The sequence below is a fragment of the Xenopus laevis genome, chromosome 8L (genome assembly GCF_017654675.1).
Source record: "Xenopus laevis strain J_2021 chromosome 8L, Xenopus_laevis_v10.1, whole genome shotgun sequence".
In the NCBI taxonomy this organism is placed as follows: Eukaryota; Metazoa; Chordata; class Amphibia; order Anura; family Pipidae; genus Xenopus; species Xenopus laevis.
This window is the reverse complement of record NC_054385.1, coordinates 78139041-78156958: the sequence shown is the minus strand read 5'-3', so window position 1 is coordinate 78156958 and position 17918 is coordinate 78139041. Positions and strand designations below refer to the sequence as shown.

The 17918-nt window shown below is 38.1% G+C and overlaps 1 protein-coding gene across 2 annotated transcripts in view; it reads left to right on the top strand.

Annotated features, from left to right (window-relative positions):
• fbln5.L (fibulin 5 L homeolog) overlaps positions 1 to 13098 on the top strand; it is a 44514-nt gene extending 31416 nt beyond the window's left edge. For both annotated transcript variants that reach the window (XM_041573015.1, XM_041573014.1), the window contains exons 10-11: positions 311 to 506; positions 11909 to 13098. In XM_041573015.1, the coding sequence (XP_041428949.1) occupies positions 311 to 506; positions 11909 to 12070 (358 nt within the window). In that variant the 3' untranslated portion in view covers positions 12071 to 13098. The remainder of the gene's footprint in view (positions 1 to 310; positions 507 to 11908) is intronic.
• The last annotated feature ends 4820 nt before the right edge of the window (positions 13099 to 17918 follow it).

The following is a 17918-nucleotide window of genomic DNA, read 5'->3' as shown; positions in this document are numbered from 1 at the left end:
CAAAATCAACAGAGAAGCCCGCAACATGCTTTTTACTTATTAAAGAATGAAAAAACAGGTTATATATGACAGATGTTAATGGCTGGAACTAAGGCTGCCATCAGAAAACCACTTTTCTGTTGGGGACCTGTACAAGTATAGCATGTGCCATAATTAATAGTCTTAAGTAGTGGTTTGTCAGGGGCCAAGCAATCACTGGGAGTCATACAGCTGAACCACAGGTACCGCCTAAAGACGACCATGGGTGCAAACTAAGAGGCAAGAAGAGAAGGATCTTTTTTTGAACTAATCAGTTTTTGTCTTTTTCTAGTCGGTGCATGTGTCCTGTGGAGAACACAGCCTGCAGAGACCAGCCTTTTACCATTGTCCATAGACACATGGACCTATTGTCCACCCGCAGTGTTCCTACAGACATATTCCAGATGCAGGCCACCACCCGCTTCCCTGGAGCTTATTACATTTTCCAAATTAAGTCAGGGAATGAAGGCAGAGAGTTCTACATGAGGGTAAGTACCACACAGGCAGGTGGCACACTGCACAGCATAACAATTTGCACTGCGGGGATAGAACATTCTACCACGAGTCTCATATTACAGCCAGCTCATTCTGTGTTCAGACACAGTCATCATCTGTATACTTTAGTGACTGCCCACAGTCTTGAAGTAGGAGAATCTTTGAGGTGAGTAATTTGATGGGGAAACTCCAAATAAAGTTACTTCACTCAAGGCAATGGGCAAACTTAAAATCTCAGAAAATGGCACTGAGATCAGTATTATTTTGGCTACATATATGTGGAAGCAAATTGGAACACAGAGTGGGGTCCCTGTGTAAAATTATGACCAGGGCCCTTTTAATTATAAATGCACCTCTGTAAACAATTCTGAATTTTAAGTGAGAATTTTCCAGACAAGGATTTTCCAGTTTTTATTTCAAAAAGCTTATGTAAGTGTTATAAGGCGAAACACAGGAAAGCTTGTATGGTATTTACTCCCGGGGGCTGGAAGAACACAAGCACTGTACATTGAATCTGTTCCAATTAGAATATTAACCTGGGAAACATCTGGAACACAAAGATCTCTCACCCTTGATCTGATTGGGTAGAATAGATGTTTAGAACAATTGTATTCTGTCAAATAGGTTTCCATGAAAATTTATTGTTGTTGTTTTACTTTAAATGTGCTATTCATGTAGAATAATACAATGGTAAAACTGCTGTATGTTAGTGTGGGAATGCAAGTATATTCAGGTTCATAGTGAACAAAACCAGTCAGCTCCATGTGCCAGCAAGGTGGGTGGAGCCCAAGACAACCTTGTTCTAGCAAACAGAGATAAGCAAAATCTAAATGTAGAATGTTTACAACCAATCTATGGAGCCCTAGTCTAGATACAAGAAAACCTCCAATATCTGTATATGATTTTGGTGGGAATGGAAGGGTATGATTTTATTCTCTGTGTCACTTTATGGAAGAACGGCAACAAATCCCCAGTAGGTAATTCCAGTTCCAACTTCATCGGGGGCTCTGCCCTCTAACATCTTACTAATGAACATGCACATTTAAAAAAACAGCAGCAAGAATATTTTTTAAAAATGAGCAAAATGTTTCTCTATCACACAGTGTAATAATCACATAATGATCTTTTTTCACTTTTAGCCAGCAGGTGGCATGTGCTTACAATTTTCTTATGTTATGTAATGCACTTTTAGTTTTTGTGATATGAAAAGCATATATGTCATAATGCACCCTTCTGAACTTTTGAGTGTTTTTCCATATTCTTAAGCAAACAAGTGATAAGCAATTGGTTTTCCATCCAGTGCAGGAGCTAATAAATCAGGAAGACTTAATATATGTTACAGTACAACATGTTACAGTACAACATGTTACGTTTAATGGGTTGGTAAATAGGAATCTCTATAACCCTTTCATGCATTTGTGTAATAAGGAAATAGAAACATGCACACACCCAAACATTTACGTAGCATTTACTGTAAGAGTAACCATTTACACATAAAAAGAGCAACGACATTACAGTTGTAAAGAAGCTACAAATGCAGAATATTTATTCAGTTGTCTTAGTTTTTTACTTGCTGCTTTGTTTGCATCCCCATGAACAGTGTTGCCTGTTTCTTTTTTCTCTACACGTATAGGGAAGAAAATGCGGCATTATTTGTTAACACCATTGTGAGTGATTATTGTTAGCAATATGAACAATTTGTATAGAAAGACCTAAATGGCTGATTTACTAAAGTCAGACAAATGGTAAAGTGCAAAAATAAGTTGCAAATGCCCATGTTTTGGAGCCCACGATGCACCTTGTAACATATTTTCTACCAACCACTCTCAGGTCAAATCTTTACATCTGGAATATCAATCATAAAGCCTTGTGCCTATGAATGGTGCACTGGTGAAAAATAGATTGTGCCCAGTCATGTAAAAAGTGGCATGTGAGCAGCCTATGGGCATCTTCATGCATTCCCCTTAATTACATGGTATTATTAATGCCAAAGATAGAGTTCTTGTGGTCACAATGAGCATGCCCTGTACTTACTATCTATAAGCCTCCGCCGCTCTGTTCCAGGTGTTGGATGCCCCAACAATGGTAGAACCAGTGCTATATTCAGAGCCCAATTGCACTGACCTTTGGATAGTGAATGGTTTCAAAGGGACCTTTATTCCCCTTTATAAATAGTATGTTTGGCCAAGAAGGAGAAAAGATATTGGGGTGGGGAGAAATACATTGGCAAGATGGCATTGCTGCCTTAGTTTTACCAAAATGACCGTGCACTCCACATTGTACCAATTTAATTGCGCACAGACTGCTCATATTGAAATACATAATGAAACTAGAACATCATTTACAAAACAAGCACCAGGGCCACATTTTGAGATTATGCTACTGGTGAAGAAAGTCACCCTTACTTATTCCCTCTGCCCAAGTTCACCAGAAACCCGTCCTCCTATCTCCTTTAGTACAGTTTTAAAGGGTGATCAGGGCTGCACTGCGGAATGGAGGTGGGGGGTGGGGCAAAATTGAAAGCAGCATGGCACCCCAAAAGTTTTCCCTAGGCTCACACCTGGCAAGTACACAAACATACAAGGGCATAATTTATACAGCAATGCTGGGGAAAACATTGCATTGGGTAACAAAAAAAAATGTTGAATAAAAAAAAATTCTACTTGTTTCATAAATGAGTGCTTGATGCTTTGCTTGTACCTTTATATTAAACTGTTTTAACATTTACTCTAAGCTTTGACTTACGTCAACAGCATGTTTATCTTCTCAGAGTCCTGTACTGCAACACAGCTGTCTGGGCAGTCAGCCATCTAACCTGTGCATTCAACTGACTGCTGCCTGACCCCTCTCTTTGTATTCTTATTAATTGTAATCAGCACTGTGGGTAAAGGAACATGAGACTTAAATACAAGCTGATTTTTAGTAAAACAATTACAGCTATAGATGGAAAGATTTTAGCTTATGCTACTACTGGGGGCCCAAGTGTATGGAAAACTCTGTGGGGTCCAGACTGACATACAGTTCCAGTATTTGTGTGTGAAAATGTTGTTGTAGTACCCAGTAACCAGTACACCACAAACTCACACCACGGATGAAGTGTTTCCCCTATGTACATTTCTTTCTATTAACCTGCTAAAGGGCATTGCATTGATTCTCAGCAGCAGATTATTCTGTCATGACAGATATGGAAGCCTTTACATAAACCTTTGTGAAACTGACAAGGCTGCCTATTCATGTTGAATACATTTCTTTTGTAGTGTCCCTTTAAATATCATGGATGCCGTTTTTTGTAAATGTAACAAACTCCTTTGATTTTCAGGGTATCCTGGGTACTTCAGCTTGGGTCAGTTTCTGGGCTATTTGCTTTGGGCCCTCTGGCTCAGTGACTTTATCTGTCTTTTGATCATGCCATTACATAGGGGCACATTTACTAAGCTCGAGTGAAAGATTAGAATGAAAGAATTAGAATAGAAGTTTTTTTTGGGTACTTCGACCATCGAAAAGGCTACTTCGACCTTTGACTACAAATTCGACTTCAAATCGAACGATTCAAAGTAAAAATCGTTCGACTATTCGACCATTCGACCATTCGATAGTCGAAGTACTGTCTCTTTAAAAGTACTTGACTACCTACTTCGCCACTTAAAACCTACCGAGCACCAATTATAGCCTATGGGGACCTTCCCCATAAGCTTTCCAAGCAATTTCTAATCGAAGGAAAATCGTTCAATCGATGGATAAAAACCTTCGAATCGTTCGATTCGAAGGATTTAATCGTTCGATCGAACGATTTTTCCTTCGATCGTTCGATCAAAGTAAATGCGGTAAATCCTTTGACTTCGATATTCGAAGTCGAAGGATTGTACTTCGATGGTCTAATATCGAGGGTTAATTAACCCTCAATATTCGACCCTTAGTAAATGTGCCCCATAGTGTGTTTGTAACCCTAGAAATTAAATTTACCGAGTGACGGGGGGAGGAGTCGAGCAAGCAGCATGGCGGAGCTCTGAGAGTTTGGAGCTCCAGGTGCTACACCCGACCCGCTTGGATGAAGGGTGAATAAGCAGGAAATAAGCATAACGGGGTATACTTACTAAGTACTTGTTGCCCTCCATATGCGCAGGCTGAACCGCTCACATAGCGATAACCGGAGCAGCCGGCTCTGAGTCACCACCCGCCTCTGCTCAGTGGTATCTGTTGCCGCAAGTGGCCAGCCGGCAGCGTGCACAAGGAGGAGGCAGAGGAAGTGGCGAGCGGTATGGAAGCCGTCAGGGAGCCCATAGTGAACGCAGGAGGAGGCGGTTAGCTGCCGAAAATCCGCGGAAAATCGCGGCTGTAGCAGATGGGCATTTGCTCGACAAGAGCAGCGAGGTGAGGAGCTCCCACTGGATAATAAGGCAGCCGGAGGAACCCTGCGACGGCGTGAAGATAGTGGGACCAGCGGACCCCTTGTTCCCGCCAGCTGGAGGGTAAAAGGGAGTGGAAAGGTGGAAGCAGTCTGGACTGGACACAAACCGGAGGGCCTGAGAGGGCAAGAAGGGAGAAGCGCGTCCAAGGGGGAGTGGCAGGATACTGCCAGACGCTTCGTATGTATGCCAGACACACTGTATGCAACATAACTTGGATTTATGTATGTAATACTGTACCTGCTTAGAATACATTATTGGTCCCGGGAAGAGTGCCTAGAAGCGGAAGCTGTTTAAAAAGTCATAAGATATTTCCCACATACATTGCAGATACTGGACTTTGGCTTAGATCCAACTTATACTAAGTAATAAATGGTTAATATCTGCAGAATTTAAAGAGACTAACCACAAGCAGACACTGTTGTTGCGAGAACTGCTTTTTTCTTTGGAGGGATAAAGATACCCCCTAACTCTCACTTGCTGGAACACTATCGTTATAATTTCTATACTATAATATTGGTGATGGGAGGAACCTCTGAAAAGAGAAGTGGTTGAAAGCAACCAGATAGCCCCCACATCGTTCCTTGTATATTCGGCTGAAACGGGTCTCTGGAACAGATTCGAAATATACTAAGGCATATGCTGTAAATACTCGCTTATCTCAACGAGATTAACCATAACCAGTCAGTGCCGGCTCCTTAAGTGTCTTTCTGAGGGACAAACATGGGGAGACCCCAAAAAGGTGGCAGCGAGACCGGCACAAAAGAGAAAATAAAAGACAGAAATAAAGAAAAAGAGAATACTTTAATGCGTAATTTACAGTCTACTCCACGAGACATAGCCCCAATGTTTAGGAGAAATAGCACGGGCAGAGACGACGTCTCTAAGAAATCGATGGGAAGAGGGGCAAGAAGAGAGGCGACGGAAAGGGACTCTGAGGAGTCTGAAAGTGAGGGAGAAGAAGGAGGTGAGAACACAGCTCTCTTTGCTCAATTAGCCAAATTACCCTCAAAGTCGGAAATCAAAGAAATGCTCCAAGAAGTAACTACATCTATAAGGGAAGATATCTCGGGTCTTAAAAAAGAGTTTGCAGATATGGTGACGCGCACGGAGGAAGTAGAGCGCCAAACAAGCAACCTGCAGCAAAATCAAAAGGTTATTTATGGGAAATTACAACAGCAGGAAAATTTGATCTTAGACTTAATGAGACAGATGGAAGACCAAGAGAACCGGAGCAGAAGGAAGAATATAAGAATCAGAGGTGTTCCAGAAACCATACTAAAAGAAGACATAAAAACCTTTCTACAGCAAATATTTAACAATATCTTAAACAAGGAAAAGGTGAAAGAGAAGATGATGGAAATCCAGATAGAAAGAGCACATCGGCTGATGAAGCCAAAGATGGTCCCTCCAGAGGCACCTAGAGATATAATATGCCGACTACATAGCTATGCGGTGAAAGAGGAGATCTTACAAAAAGCTAAAGAAGTAGAAAACATAATATATGAAGAAAATACTTTAACTTTTTTCCAAGATTTATCAAGAATCACCCTGAGAAAAAGGAAAGCACTGAAGCCACTGACAGACCTGCTGAGGGAGAAAAGGATACTATACAGATGGGGCTTTCCATTCTCACTCTCTGTTCATAAAGACGGAAATACAGCAATATTACGTTCAGAGAAAGATCTAGGAAACTTCCTGAAGAAACTACACCTCCCAGCGATAGAGATACCAGATTGGCCAGATGAATACAGAACTAAAGCGGACTTAACGATGGATCAAGAAAAAGAGTGGTCAAAAAGCAGAGTCCCAAAGAATATCAACATGAAGAAAGGAAAAGCAAAGGAGATTAAAGATTCTACGCTACAAGGTGGACTTTAAGATAAATAAGAGACCTTGAGGACTTTGGTTAGCAGATAGTCGTATCAGATGATATGAATCCCTGGATGGGTAATGTATAAAATTTGCTATATGAATGTTTTATACAACTAAAGTACAATTTCCGGTATGAGGCAATATTGGAGCAATGTTCTAAACATTATTTTTGTCTAATAATTCTCTAGCATAACCAAAACAGACTATGTGCGAATATATAGAAAAAAAAAAAAAAAAAAGAGAACAACAGCAATACTAATGCAGGGTTTAAATATACAGGGGAAGAAAAACTTAAGGGTCGGGCGGTTTCCATAGTAGCCCACTAGACCAAATACCCATGCTGCTAACTTTATATCCATTCCCCCAAAAAAGTGGTAAAGCCACTCGAGCCGTAGTATACATCTCTCAGTACCAGGGTGGATACCTGAAGAAGCTGAGACGGCTGTTATTTTTTCTCTTTTTTCCCTTTTTTTCTTTTTGCTTTTTTTGTTTGTGATGTGGTTACGGAGCAATGTTGAAATATGTGATATGATGTATTATAGGATGTATTGTTGGGGCTTTTTTTTGGGTTGCAACTGTACCGAGCTATATGTATATGTGAAAGGTGACCTTACAGACTGGGTAAGACAAGGGTATTATATTTATACATATCAATGTAGATTGGAATTCATGGTTATTGGTAAGACAGTATGGGAAAATGTCCTGGAATTACATAATGGAGTGTAATATATTATCGTTTAATGTAAATGGGATTAACGAGCCAGTTAAAAGAGCAAAGGTGTTCTACGAATGCAGGAAAAGCAAAGCACAAATAGTTATGCTTCAGGAGACCCACTTTAAACAGGAGCATGTCCCGGGTTTGAAGGTTAAGGAATATCCCCAAATATTTTTGAGTAACAACCCAATTAAGAAGGCAACAGGGGTTATGACACTAATACATAAGGACATGCCATTCGACACGTTAGACTATAAAATAGATAAAGAGGGTCGATATGTAATAGTGAAGGGTAAACTATCCAATCAATATTGTACATTAGCGAACGTCTATGTCCCAAATACAAATCAAAATAAATTTCTCCAACACTTCCTTCAGGTACTAGATTTGTATAGCGAAGGATTAATAATAATTGGAGGCGATTTCAATGTAACTTTAAATCCACTACTAGACTCATCTACAGGTAAAACATATCTGTCATATAAGAATCTGAAACATATAAAAAGAAAACTTGCAGAAATACACATGGTGGATATATGGAGGGCACTGAATCCGGCGAAAAAAGACTACACATATTTTTCTAAACAATATCAAATTTATTCGAGAATAGATTACATAATGGTATCACAACAGTGGGCACACTTGTTTCAGCAGGCAACTATAGGCACAACAATAGTTTCAGACCACGCACCATTATTAGTTAAATATACAATACCGGGGGCGAGTAAAACACAATTTAATTGGAGACTAAATGAATATTTAATACACAATAGGGAAAACAAAGATATGATTCGTGAATGGTTAATACAAATAATAAAAGAAAATGACACGGTCGAAATAGCCCCAAAAACATTATGGGAGACAGTCAAATGCGTTTTAAGGGGAAGATTAATCGCCTTGGGGACAAGCCTAAAAAAAAAGAGAGAAAAGGAAGTTAATAACTTAATGGATGAAATTGCACAACTAGAATTGGCACATAAAGAAACAATAGCTATAAAAACCTTTCAGAAACTGGAGATTAAGAGAGATCAGCTTAAGAAAGTATTAGACCATAAAATACATAAAGCTTATCTTAGAACTAAACAAAATGCATATGAATTTGGGGACAAGGGAAATAAATACTTTGCGAGAATATTAAAAAAGATACAAGGTCAGAATAATATAATTGCAATTAAAAATGGCCAAGATGTTATTCACTATGACACCATAGGGATAGCAGAAACTTTTAAAGACTATTACCAAGCGTTATATAAAATAAAAAATGATAAACTATCTGAACAAAGGGAAAGGTTAATGGAGCAGTTTATAAAAGGAGCTAAAGTGAAATCATTAACTGAAGAACAAGCCCAAGAGATGGAATCAGCAATTGCTTTAAAGGAAATAGAGGAGGGGATAGATGAGTTGAAAAATGGGAAAAGTCCAGGCCCGGACGGTTATATAGCTACATTTTATAAAATGTTTAAACCCGAGCTAGCCCCGATATTATATCTATATTTTAACAGTATTTCAGAGGGAGAGAGATTTTATAAGCAGGCACAAGAAGCTCAGATTACAATAATACCTAAAATGGATAAAGATCCAACCCTATGCTCAAGTTATAGGCCGATATCGTTAATAAACACAGATATGAAAATATATGCAAACATACTAGGGAAAAGAATTAAAAAGTACTTACCGTATATTATCCACGAAGATCAAACTGGTTTTGTACCTAGAAGAGAGGCAAAAGATAATATTGCAAAAACAATTTCGATAATTCACTATGCACGTAAATTACACATCCCCACCTGTTTGCTCACAATGGATGCAGAAAAAGCATTTGATAGAATCTCATGGCCGTTTTTAGAGAAAACATTAACTACCTTTGGGATAAAAAACAAAATGAAGGAGAGGATACTGGCCCTGTACGACAAACCATCAGCGAAAATCAAAATTAATGGCATACTCTCACAAAGTGTACAGATATTTAATGGGACGAGACAAGGATGCCCACTGTCTCCAACTTTATTTCTATTAATTATGGAAATTCTATTAGCACACATTAGGAACAACCCGGACATAAGTGGGATAAGCATTGAGGGTAAGGAATATAAAAATGCTGCTTTTGCGGACGACCTGTTAATGTATATTACTAATCCTCTGATAACCTTCCCAAATTTAATGAAACTATTGAAAACCTTCGGAGAGTTTTCCAATTTTAAGATAAACTACACCAAATCAGAGATTTTAAACGTTAATCTAGATGATAAAATAATACAACAGACTATACAAAACTTCCCATTTAAATGGGCAAAGCATTCAATAAAATATCTGGGAGTGAAGTTGAGTGGAGAGATGGATAGAGCATACGCAGATAATTTTATACCTTTATTAGATGCTTTGCAACATACAATAGATAATTGGAAAAATATTAAAATATCTTGGTTAGGTAGAATCCAAGCCATAAAAATGGTACTAATGCCAAAAGCATTGTACCTACTTCAGGTGCTCCCGGTGGAAATACCTGACTCCTTTTTCCTGGCAATTAAATCTATGTTCTCTAGATTCATTTGGAATGGCAGGAAACCGAGGTTAAAATATGACCTATTAACTGCCCCGAAGGAAAAGGGGGGATTGAAAGTACCGGACCCATATTTGTATTATGTGGCTATCCACATGGTACGGGCTATTAGGGTGGGCGAGGAAGAATGGGGAAAAAAGGATTGGTGTGTATTAGAACAAAGCTGGGGAAATTTCCCATTGGAATGTGCATTATGGGAAGATCGGGGTAGAAAAACCAAGCTGGCACAGGATCCGCACTCATTAATCACTCCGGCTCTTAAAATATGGCACAAAAATAAGCAGAGCTTGAAGCTGACAGAGATGCCATACATACTTCAGCCATTAATAGGTAATCGGAACTTTCCCCCGAGTTTGGAAAAGGGGGCCTTTGAGAGATGGGGGAGAAAAGATGCAAATTTGACTAGAATGGGAGAATTTATTAGGTCTGGAAAAGCGATCTCACTCTCTGAAATACAAGAACGGTGGGGCTTTCACTTGGGAGACCAGTGGAGATATAACCAATTAGCACATTATATTAATAAACTAGAGAAGCATAATTGGGATAGACCCCTTACCCAATGGGAACAGCTCATGGAGAAGGAATTGGAGATTGGGAAACCCCTAGCAAAAATTTATAACTTACTAATAACCCGAGAAAATCATAATTTTAATCTATTCGGTCGAGAATGGGAGAAAGAACTGGGAGCTATAGCCACAGAATTAGAATGGGACAAGATATTCAAATATATTAATAAGATGACGAAGGTTTCAAAAACACAGGAAGCAGTATATAAATTGGTAACTAAGTGGCATTATACTCCTAGTAAAATTAGCAAAATGTTCCCTCAATCATCGGATCTATGTTGGAGATGTAAAAAATCGGTGGGGAACCATATACCTATCTGGGTTACGTGCCCTCTACTGGACGCTTTCTGGAAACAGATATTGGAAAGTATATATAGTATTACCGGGATAAAAATTCAGAGGGAAGATAGTATAATGATTATGTTATATATAAATAAAGAAAACCAAACAATGTTAGAAGACCCGCTTACCTTCCATCTAATCCAGACGGCAAAATCATTGATTCCGAGGAGTTGGAAGTCTGAACTCCCCCCGTCATATGAGGATTGGATGAGGGCTGTAAGAGAAACTAGTTTATTAGAGGAACTAACACATACTTCGCAGAATAAAAGTAAGAGGTACTGGAAAATCTGGTCACCCTGGCATAAATACTTGAAGGATTTCTTCTGAAGTTAAGCAAAGAAGATCTGACAAGCTATAGGTACATGTTTCTGGATTTTGATTACTGATTTCGCCCTCCATTAATAATTTAATAATTTGCTTATAAGCATATTGACTATGCATTATATGAATAATATGTTTAGAAATATGCAATACATAAAGTTTATGTGTATATACATGTAAGGGTAACCACATCACCCCCTTATTATTTTTCCTTAATTCCCCTCTTTTTTTTTGTACCCCTGAAAATCGAAAATAAAGAAATTTAAAAAAAAAAAAAAATTTACCGAATTAGTGGATCTACCCATAACAAGTAACAGTTTTGTTTGGATTAAATTCTAGGGTGTTAAAATCAGGTCTTTAGTTACTTAAAGCCTTATGGGTTATGTGATAAAAGGTGCAGAGTTTGCTTGAGTCAAGTCACCCATTGCAAACAATCAACAGGTTGCATTTATTGGTCACCTGTTTAAAAGCAAATAACTTATGGGCAACTGCAGCTGGGCAAACTTTTATTACCTATCGGGTATAGTGAGGATCCTGTGTGGTAGAGACTTCCTCATGGCTCATATATTTTTGTTGTAATATATTTCTTCTTCTTATTTCTTGCACACAGCAAACAGGGCCCATCAGTGCCACGCTGGTTTTGACCAGACCAATCACTGGCCCCCGGGACTTGGTGCTTGACCTGGAGATGGTGACCGTGAACACTGTTGTCAGCTTCCGAGGCAGCTCTGTCATCCGACTAAGAATATTTGTGTCTCAGTACTTATTCTGAGTCCTGACTTCGTTGCTGTGCCCTTTCCTGATGCCCCTTCCCTCTCAAAAAATGTGACCGTTTCAATCTGCATAGACCTGGTTCTCCACACCTTCCTCTTCAGCCTTCCTCCATATCTTGACAAAACAAACAATTATACATAGATAAATTCTTCAAAAATATGATTTTGTCTTGAGATATTGGTCACTATTCCTGCAAACATATGTAAATATAACCAGGCACCCTAGTTCCTTTGGTAATGCAGTCTTTGTAGACTCTCCCATTATACCATGCAGTATGAAGCATGTCCACTATATGGAATCATACCCCACCAAATGCCTTAGAATAAAAACACTGGTGAGTGTCTCTTTTGCTCTTAACAACACTATTGAAAGGCAACAACAAAACAAACCAGTGCACACCCCTTTTCGGCAAATTAATTTTCTTTATTATTCATTATAAAATGATAAAAATGAATGCAGAAACCAATGTTGCCTACTACCATCTGTAGTTATTAATCTAAACAAAAGTATATTGAATTTCAGAAAAAAGTAGGGTTATAGAAGTAAACATTCCCTATAAGTAGTGTGTGTTGTATTTGTTTAACATAAAGTGCCAAGCTGTTAAAATACAGCAGCAATAATCCAGCCTTCATCTAATTGTATTATCCATTGCCTTCTTTTCCTGCTTTTCCTATGTTCTTCTTGTGCAACTGTAGTTTTTTAGGAAATGTAACCTATCCCTGTTTTGGTTCTCAAGTTCCTGAATAACTGGGTTCATGGGTATATCACAGGCAAGGCCATGATCCCTGGTTGCATGAGCCTTCCCCTATCTACCCTTTTACTTTAACCTATGCACATATAATTGTATGTCTTACCCACTTCACATTGAACATTTTTTACATAGTTTTAAAAGATCATTTTCTTTTAGAGGTATTCATTTTTTTTTATGCTCCATGTTGAGTAAGCCAGTAAATCTTGATGGGTTTCATGAACTGAGGCAAATTTCATGGCAGTAGCTGCATCTTTTTTGCTATGAGATCCTCAAAACCCCCTGCAGTTATTACTTTGGCTGGGTTTCCTCACCTCCCACCAAAATAAAAGTGTTTTTCAGAAATGAGACGTCCAAACTTTCCATGCTCTTGAGCAGACCTAAGGTGGCTTGACCGTACACATTTGGCTAATGTTCTTATATTACCTCACCCTATATAGTCTAGGTATTCTAGCTTTGCCTTACCATGCATAAACATTCAGTGTTTTTATATGAACAGATTTTAGTTGGCAGATTTTATTACATTCTAAGGATTTTATAGAGTTGTGGTCATTGTTGGTGAGAACTCTAGCTCTAATTTAACAACACTGTTTGAGAGAAATAATTAAGGGCAAGAAGGGTCTATCAAATCATTAAGCAATTGAGTGGCTAGCCCAGAAAATTTCAGTTGGTTGGTGGACCCATAGAATTCAGATTGCTGTTTGCTTTTTGATTTAGTAATAATTGCAATGCAGGTGCATCCTGCATGAGCTTAAAGCTGATATTGTAGATATAATTCACAGGGTGTAGGGCCAACAATATGAGCAATTTCAGGGGTCCTAGATAAATATTTTCAAAGTCCAGGCTTGATGTGGATTGTCAGTTACCTAAGCAAGTCACCAATGAAAGATCACAAATTGCTGGTTAAAAAGATTTTAGGACTAATTTGTGGTCAGCAGGCTCAGAGCTAGGCACACAAATTGGCACAGAAGAAGGGCATCTACAACATGACTGTGACTACTTAAGTTCATCTATCCAAGTATCAGTGCAGCACACTCCAGTGTAAGGGAGCCTTATACCGTACAACCTACTCTGAACAGATAAAAAGAACAGAGATATCTGCTTATTGAGCCTATAGGTAATTGATGTTGTGTCAGTTGAATCACACACACATTAAAGGAAAACTATACCCCCCAAACAATGTAGGTCTCTATAAAAAGATATTCCATAAAACAGCTCATATGTAAAACCCTGCTTCATGTAAATAAACCATTTTCATAATAATATACTTTTCTAGTAGTATGTGCCATATTAATACATAGAAAATTGCCATTTTAAAAAATAAGGACTGCCCCCTGGGATCGTACGATTCACTGTGCACACAAACATACCAACTAAACTATACATGTTAGGTCACATGAGCCAATTAATAGACAGAGTTCTGTCTTTTGCTTCAACACTTCTTCCTGTTACAGTTAGTTTTGAAGTATTTCTGGTCAGGTGATCTCTGAGGCAGCACACAGACCATCACGAAATGGTGGCTCAAGGCAAGAGATGTAAAAGGGCAAGATTTACTTAAATATATAGACCAGTTTGGTAATATTCTTTAGTATGCCACTTAATATGATGTAAACTATCTGATGCTTAAGTGTTCAGTTTGTGGGTATAGTTTTCCTTAAAGGATGTTTAAGTGCACACTCTTGCCCTTCCTGTCTCCTGACACTTGCCTTTTAACTTGGCATTTTTCTGACTTATCAGCCAATAAATTGAACTGTTGGCTGTGATGCTATTTGCCCATTCATGCAGTTGGTCAAATAACAATTTGTTTGAGCCAATTGCCTGAACAGGAGAATGTGAACAAAGGAAAATAGGAGGAGTCTGTCAATCGTCCTTGCTAGTAAAGACCTTTTTAAAACTTCAGATATGCCTGAAACTGATGATACCAGCATATATCCTAAATCCCCAAACCTAAAACATTTCATATCCTGGTGCATCAGAAAGGCAAAATTATTTCAAAGGGAACTAAAGCTAAAATACAACTTGCCCTATTTCCACAAAACAGACACAGATTAACAAGAGTACAAGTATCACATACTGATTGGATTTAAAAGTGTCAACTCTTAATACAGTATTGCCAACATCATCATATACTATACCTAATGAGCATCAGTCTGTCAGAATGACACTACCTTACCAGCAGAGATGAGCACGTATACATCCCTGTATGTATTTTGTGTATGTAATTTAAGAGCAAGATGTATTTTTGCATAAGTTTTGCTTCACATACTTAGTTGTTTTGTCTTGTTTAGAAAGAGAACAAATTGATGTTTAAATGTTATGATGTTTTTGGCAAGAGTTTCATTAAAAATTAACTTTTGATTAATTCTAAACTGTGTATTGCTTTAAAACTGAAGCTTTGTGTTGGCCAGTGGTGTTTTGTAGGACAAACTGAGCAGATATCATGTTCAAGATTTGTTTGCACCTTTTGTATATAAAATTCCAAAAATATCAGAGATAGTTCACCTTTAAGTTAAATTTTAAGAATGTTATAGAATGGCCAATTCTTAGCAACTTTGCAGTTGGTCTACATTTTTTAATTATTTGCCATCTTCTTCACTTTCCAACTTTCAAATGAGCTGTCAATGACCCCTGGCAGTCAAAATACTATGGTTATTGTTACTTTTTATTACCTATATTTCTGTTCAGGCTTTTTCTTATTCATATCACATTCCAGTCACTCATTCAACCCACTGTCTGATTGCTAGGGCAATTTAGACCCTAGCAACCAAATAGGTGCTGAAATTCCAAACTGGAGAGTTGAACAAGAAGCTAAATAATTCAAAAAACACATAATAGAAAATGTTGACCAATTGTAAATTATCTCATAATATCACTATATCTTATACTAAAATTTAATTTAAAGGGAATGTCAACCCAAAATATATTTTGTAATAAAAGCAAACATAATTCTAAGCAACTTTGCAATATACATTCAATACACATTTTGTATGGTTATTTTGTATATGTATTGCTATTGAAAGCAGTGTTTGTCCCTGTCTGTTCTCTGCATTGGAGGCTCAGACTGTTGAAACAATGTAAGACAAGCCTGTCTGATGGGGAACTAAGACTTTTGTAACATTTTTTAAAAAGTTAAAACCAAGAGTTAAGCAAATGTTGCTTTCAATGGCAATTGTTTTTACAAATAACTTTAAAAGCACTGAATATTTTTAATAAATGTATATTGGAAAGTCATTTAGAATTATGTTTTCTTTTATTAGCCAACTTTTTAATTTGGAGTTGACTTGACCTTTAAAGGTTGACCACTACTTTAAAGATATATGTTGGTGACCATTTATAACCCCATTTAGCTGTAGAAGGATAAGCAATGCGCATAATAAGAGCATTAACTTTTCTTTTTTCTTGATTATCAGTTAGCACCCAGGGTCATCTGAAAAATGTATACTAAAATGATACTTAGGGTTATTGGTGTGTATTTATTGGTGTCTATATACACACCGAATATATATATTGTATTATACTTTTACTGGCTCCACAAAAAAATTGTCTAAGCAGAACAATTGAATGTAGTCGTCCCTTCTTTTGGAGTCCTTATTTCTTCTATAATTATTTTGAGTGCAGAATAAGTGGGGGAGCATTTCAGGTATGCCCCCATCAAAAAGCACCAACAGCACTGTGTTACTCCCCAGTATTTTACCCTATGTCATTGTCCTTTTTTCTCCCTCACTTCATCTTTGTCCTTGGCTCCCTAGTTACACTGATATCTGAAATTATCTTTCCCTAAAAACATCCCTTCACCAACTACAGCAGATTCTTTACTAGCCTAGCCTCTCTGTTCTCTCCAAATAACACTGGCCTCTACATCATTCTTCCCATCTTTTACTTCAGCTTCAGAATCACTTTGCTCATTATAAAAATCAGCTTCTAGATTTCAGACGCAAAAAATACATTAGATTCTGGGGCGCTGCTGCCATGTGGTGAGTTGAGAAACTCGCCTAAGGGGGCAGCAGTCCCCAAGTTACCAGGGGTGGCAAAAAACTGCTCCTGGTAACTTTAAGAGCTAAAGTTCTGGTTTAATAACAGGAAATTTGGCTCTTCAAGTGCAGAGAGTGCAATTGCAATGCAGCCCCCCCGGGACACACTCCTGAGCAAGAACAATAAGTGTTGGGGAGTGAGGGGGCAGCCTGTCTTCTGTTCTGCAATGTATTTCTTGCTCTTGTACAGAACAGTAACACCAAGCTTGTGTTTAGGGATGAGATTTTCCTTGGCAAATGCTGCCTGTTGGGTCTCCGCCTTCATGGGCCACCCTGGTCGAGACCCACTCCCTGCACCATGACCCTGCTGCAGCTTTTAACCTCCCTACCTGCAAGAAGAAAAAGGTATGTGTGGGAGGTCCAGAGGGGTGGTTGTGGCTCAGGAAGGGGCACAGAGGGGGCCCTTGCAGCTGTGGCAAGGGTCCAGATCCGACACTGGGGGTTGTTCATCTTTGAGTTAACTTTTAGTAGGATTTAGTTAATGGTATTGTGAGACAATTCTGCATTTTTTACTATTTCTGTTTCTGAGTAATTTATCTTTTTATTCATCGAGTCTCCAGTTTGCAGTTTCAGCAATCTGAGTCCAAATGACTCTAGCAACCATGCATTATTTGAATAAGAAACTGAAATAAGAATAGGAGAGGGCCTGAATAGAAAGATGAGTAATAAAAAGTGTCAATAACAGTACATTTGTAGCCTTTCTTTCTAGATGGGGTCAGAAGAAGAAGGCAAATAATTAAAAAAACAATCCAAAAGTTGCTTACAACTGCCCATTCTATAACCACCCCTTTAATATCATTTACAGAGACTTTAACACTGAAAGGCTGAACACAACTAGGCTACCAAGGGCCTAGGACAGTAGAAAGGAGGTCAAAAATGAAGGCAATTTTGGGTTAACTTTACATATATTTATATACACACACACACACACGTATATATATATATATATATATATATATATATATATATATATATATATATATATATATACAATATCAAAACAGGGGGGTTGTGGGAGCACTCTAAAGGCTTTAAAGTATATATATATAAGTATAATAAATGCTATT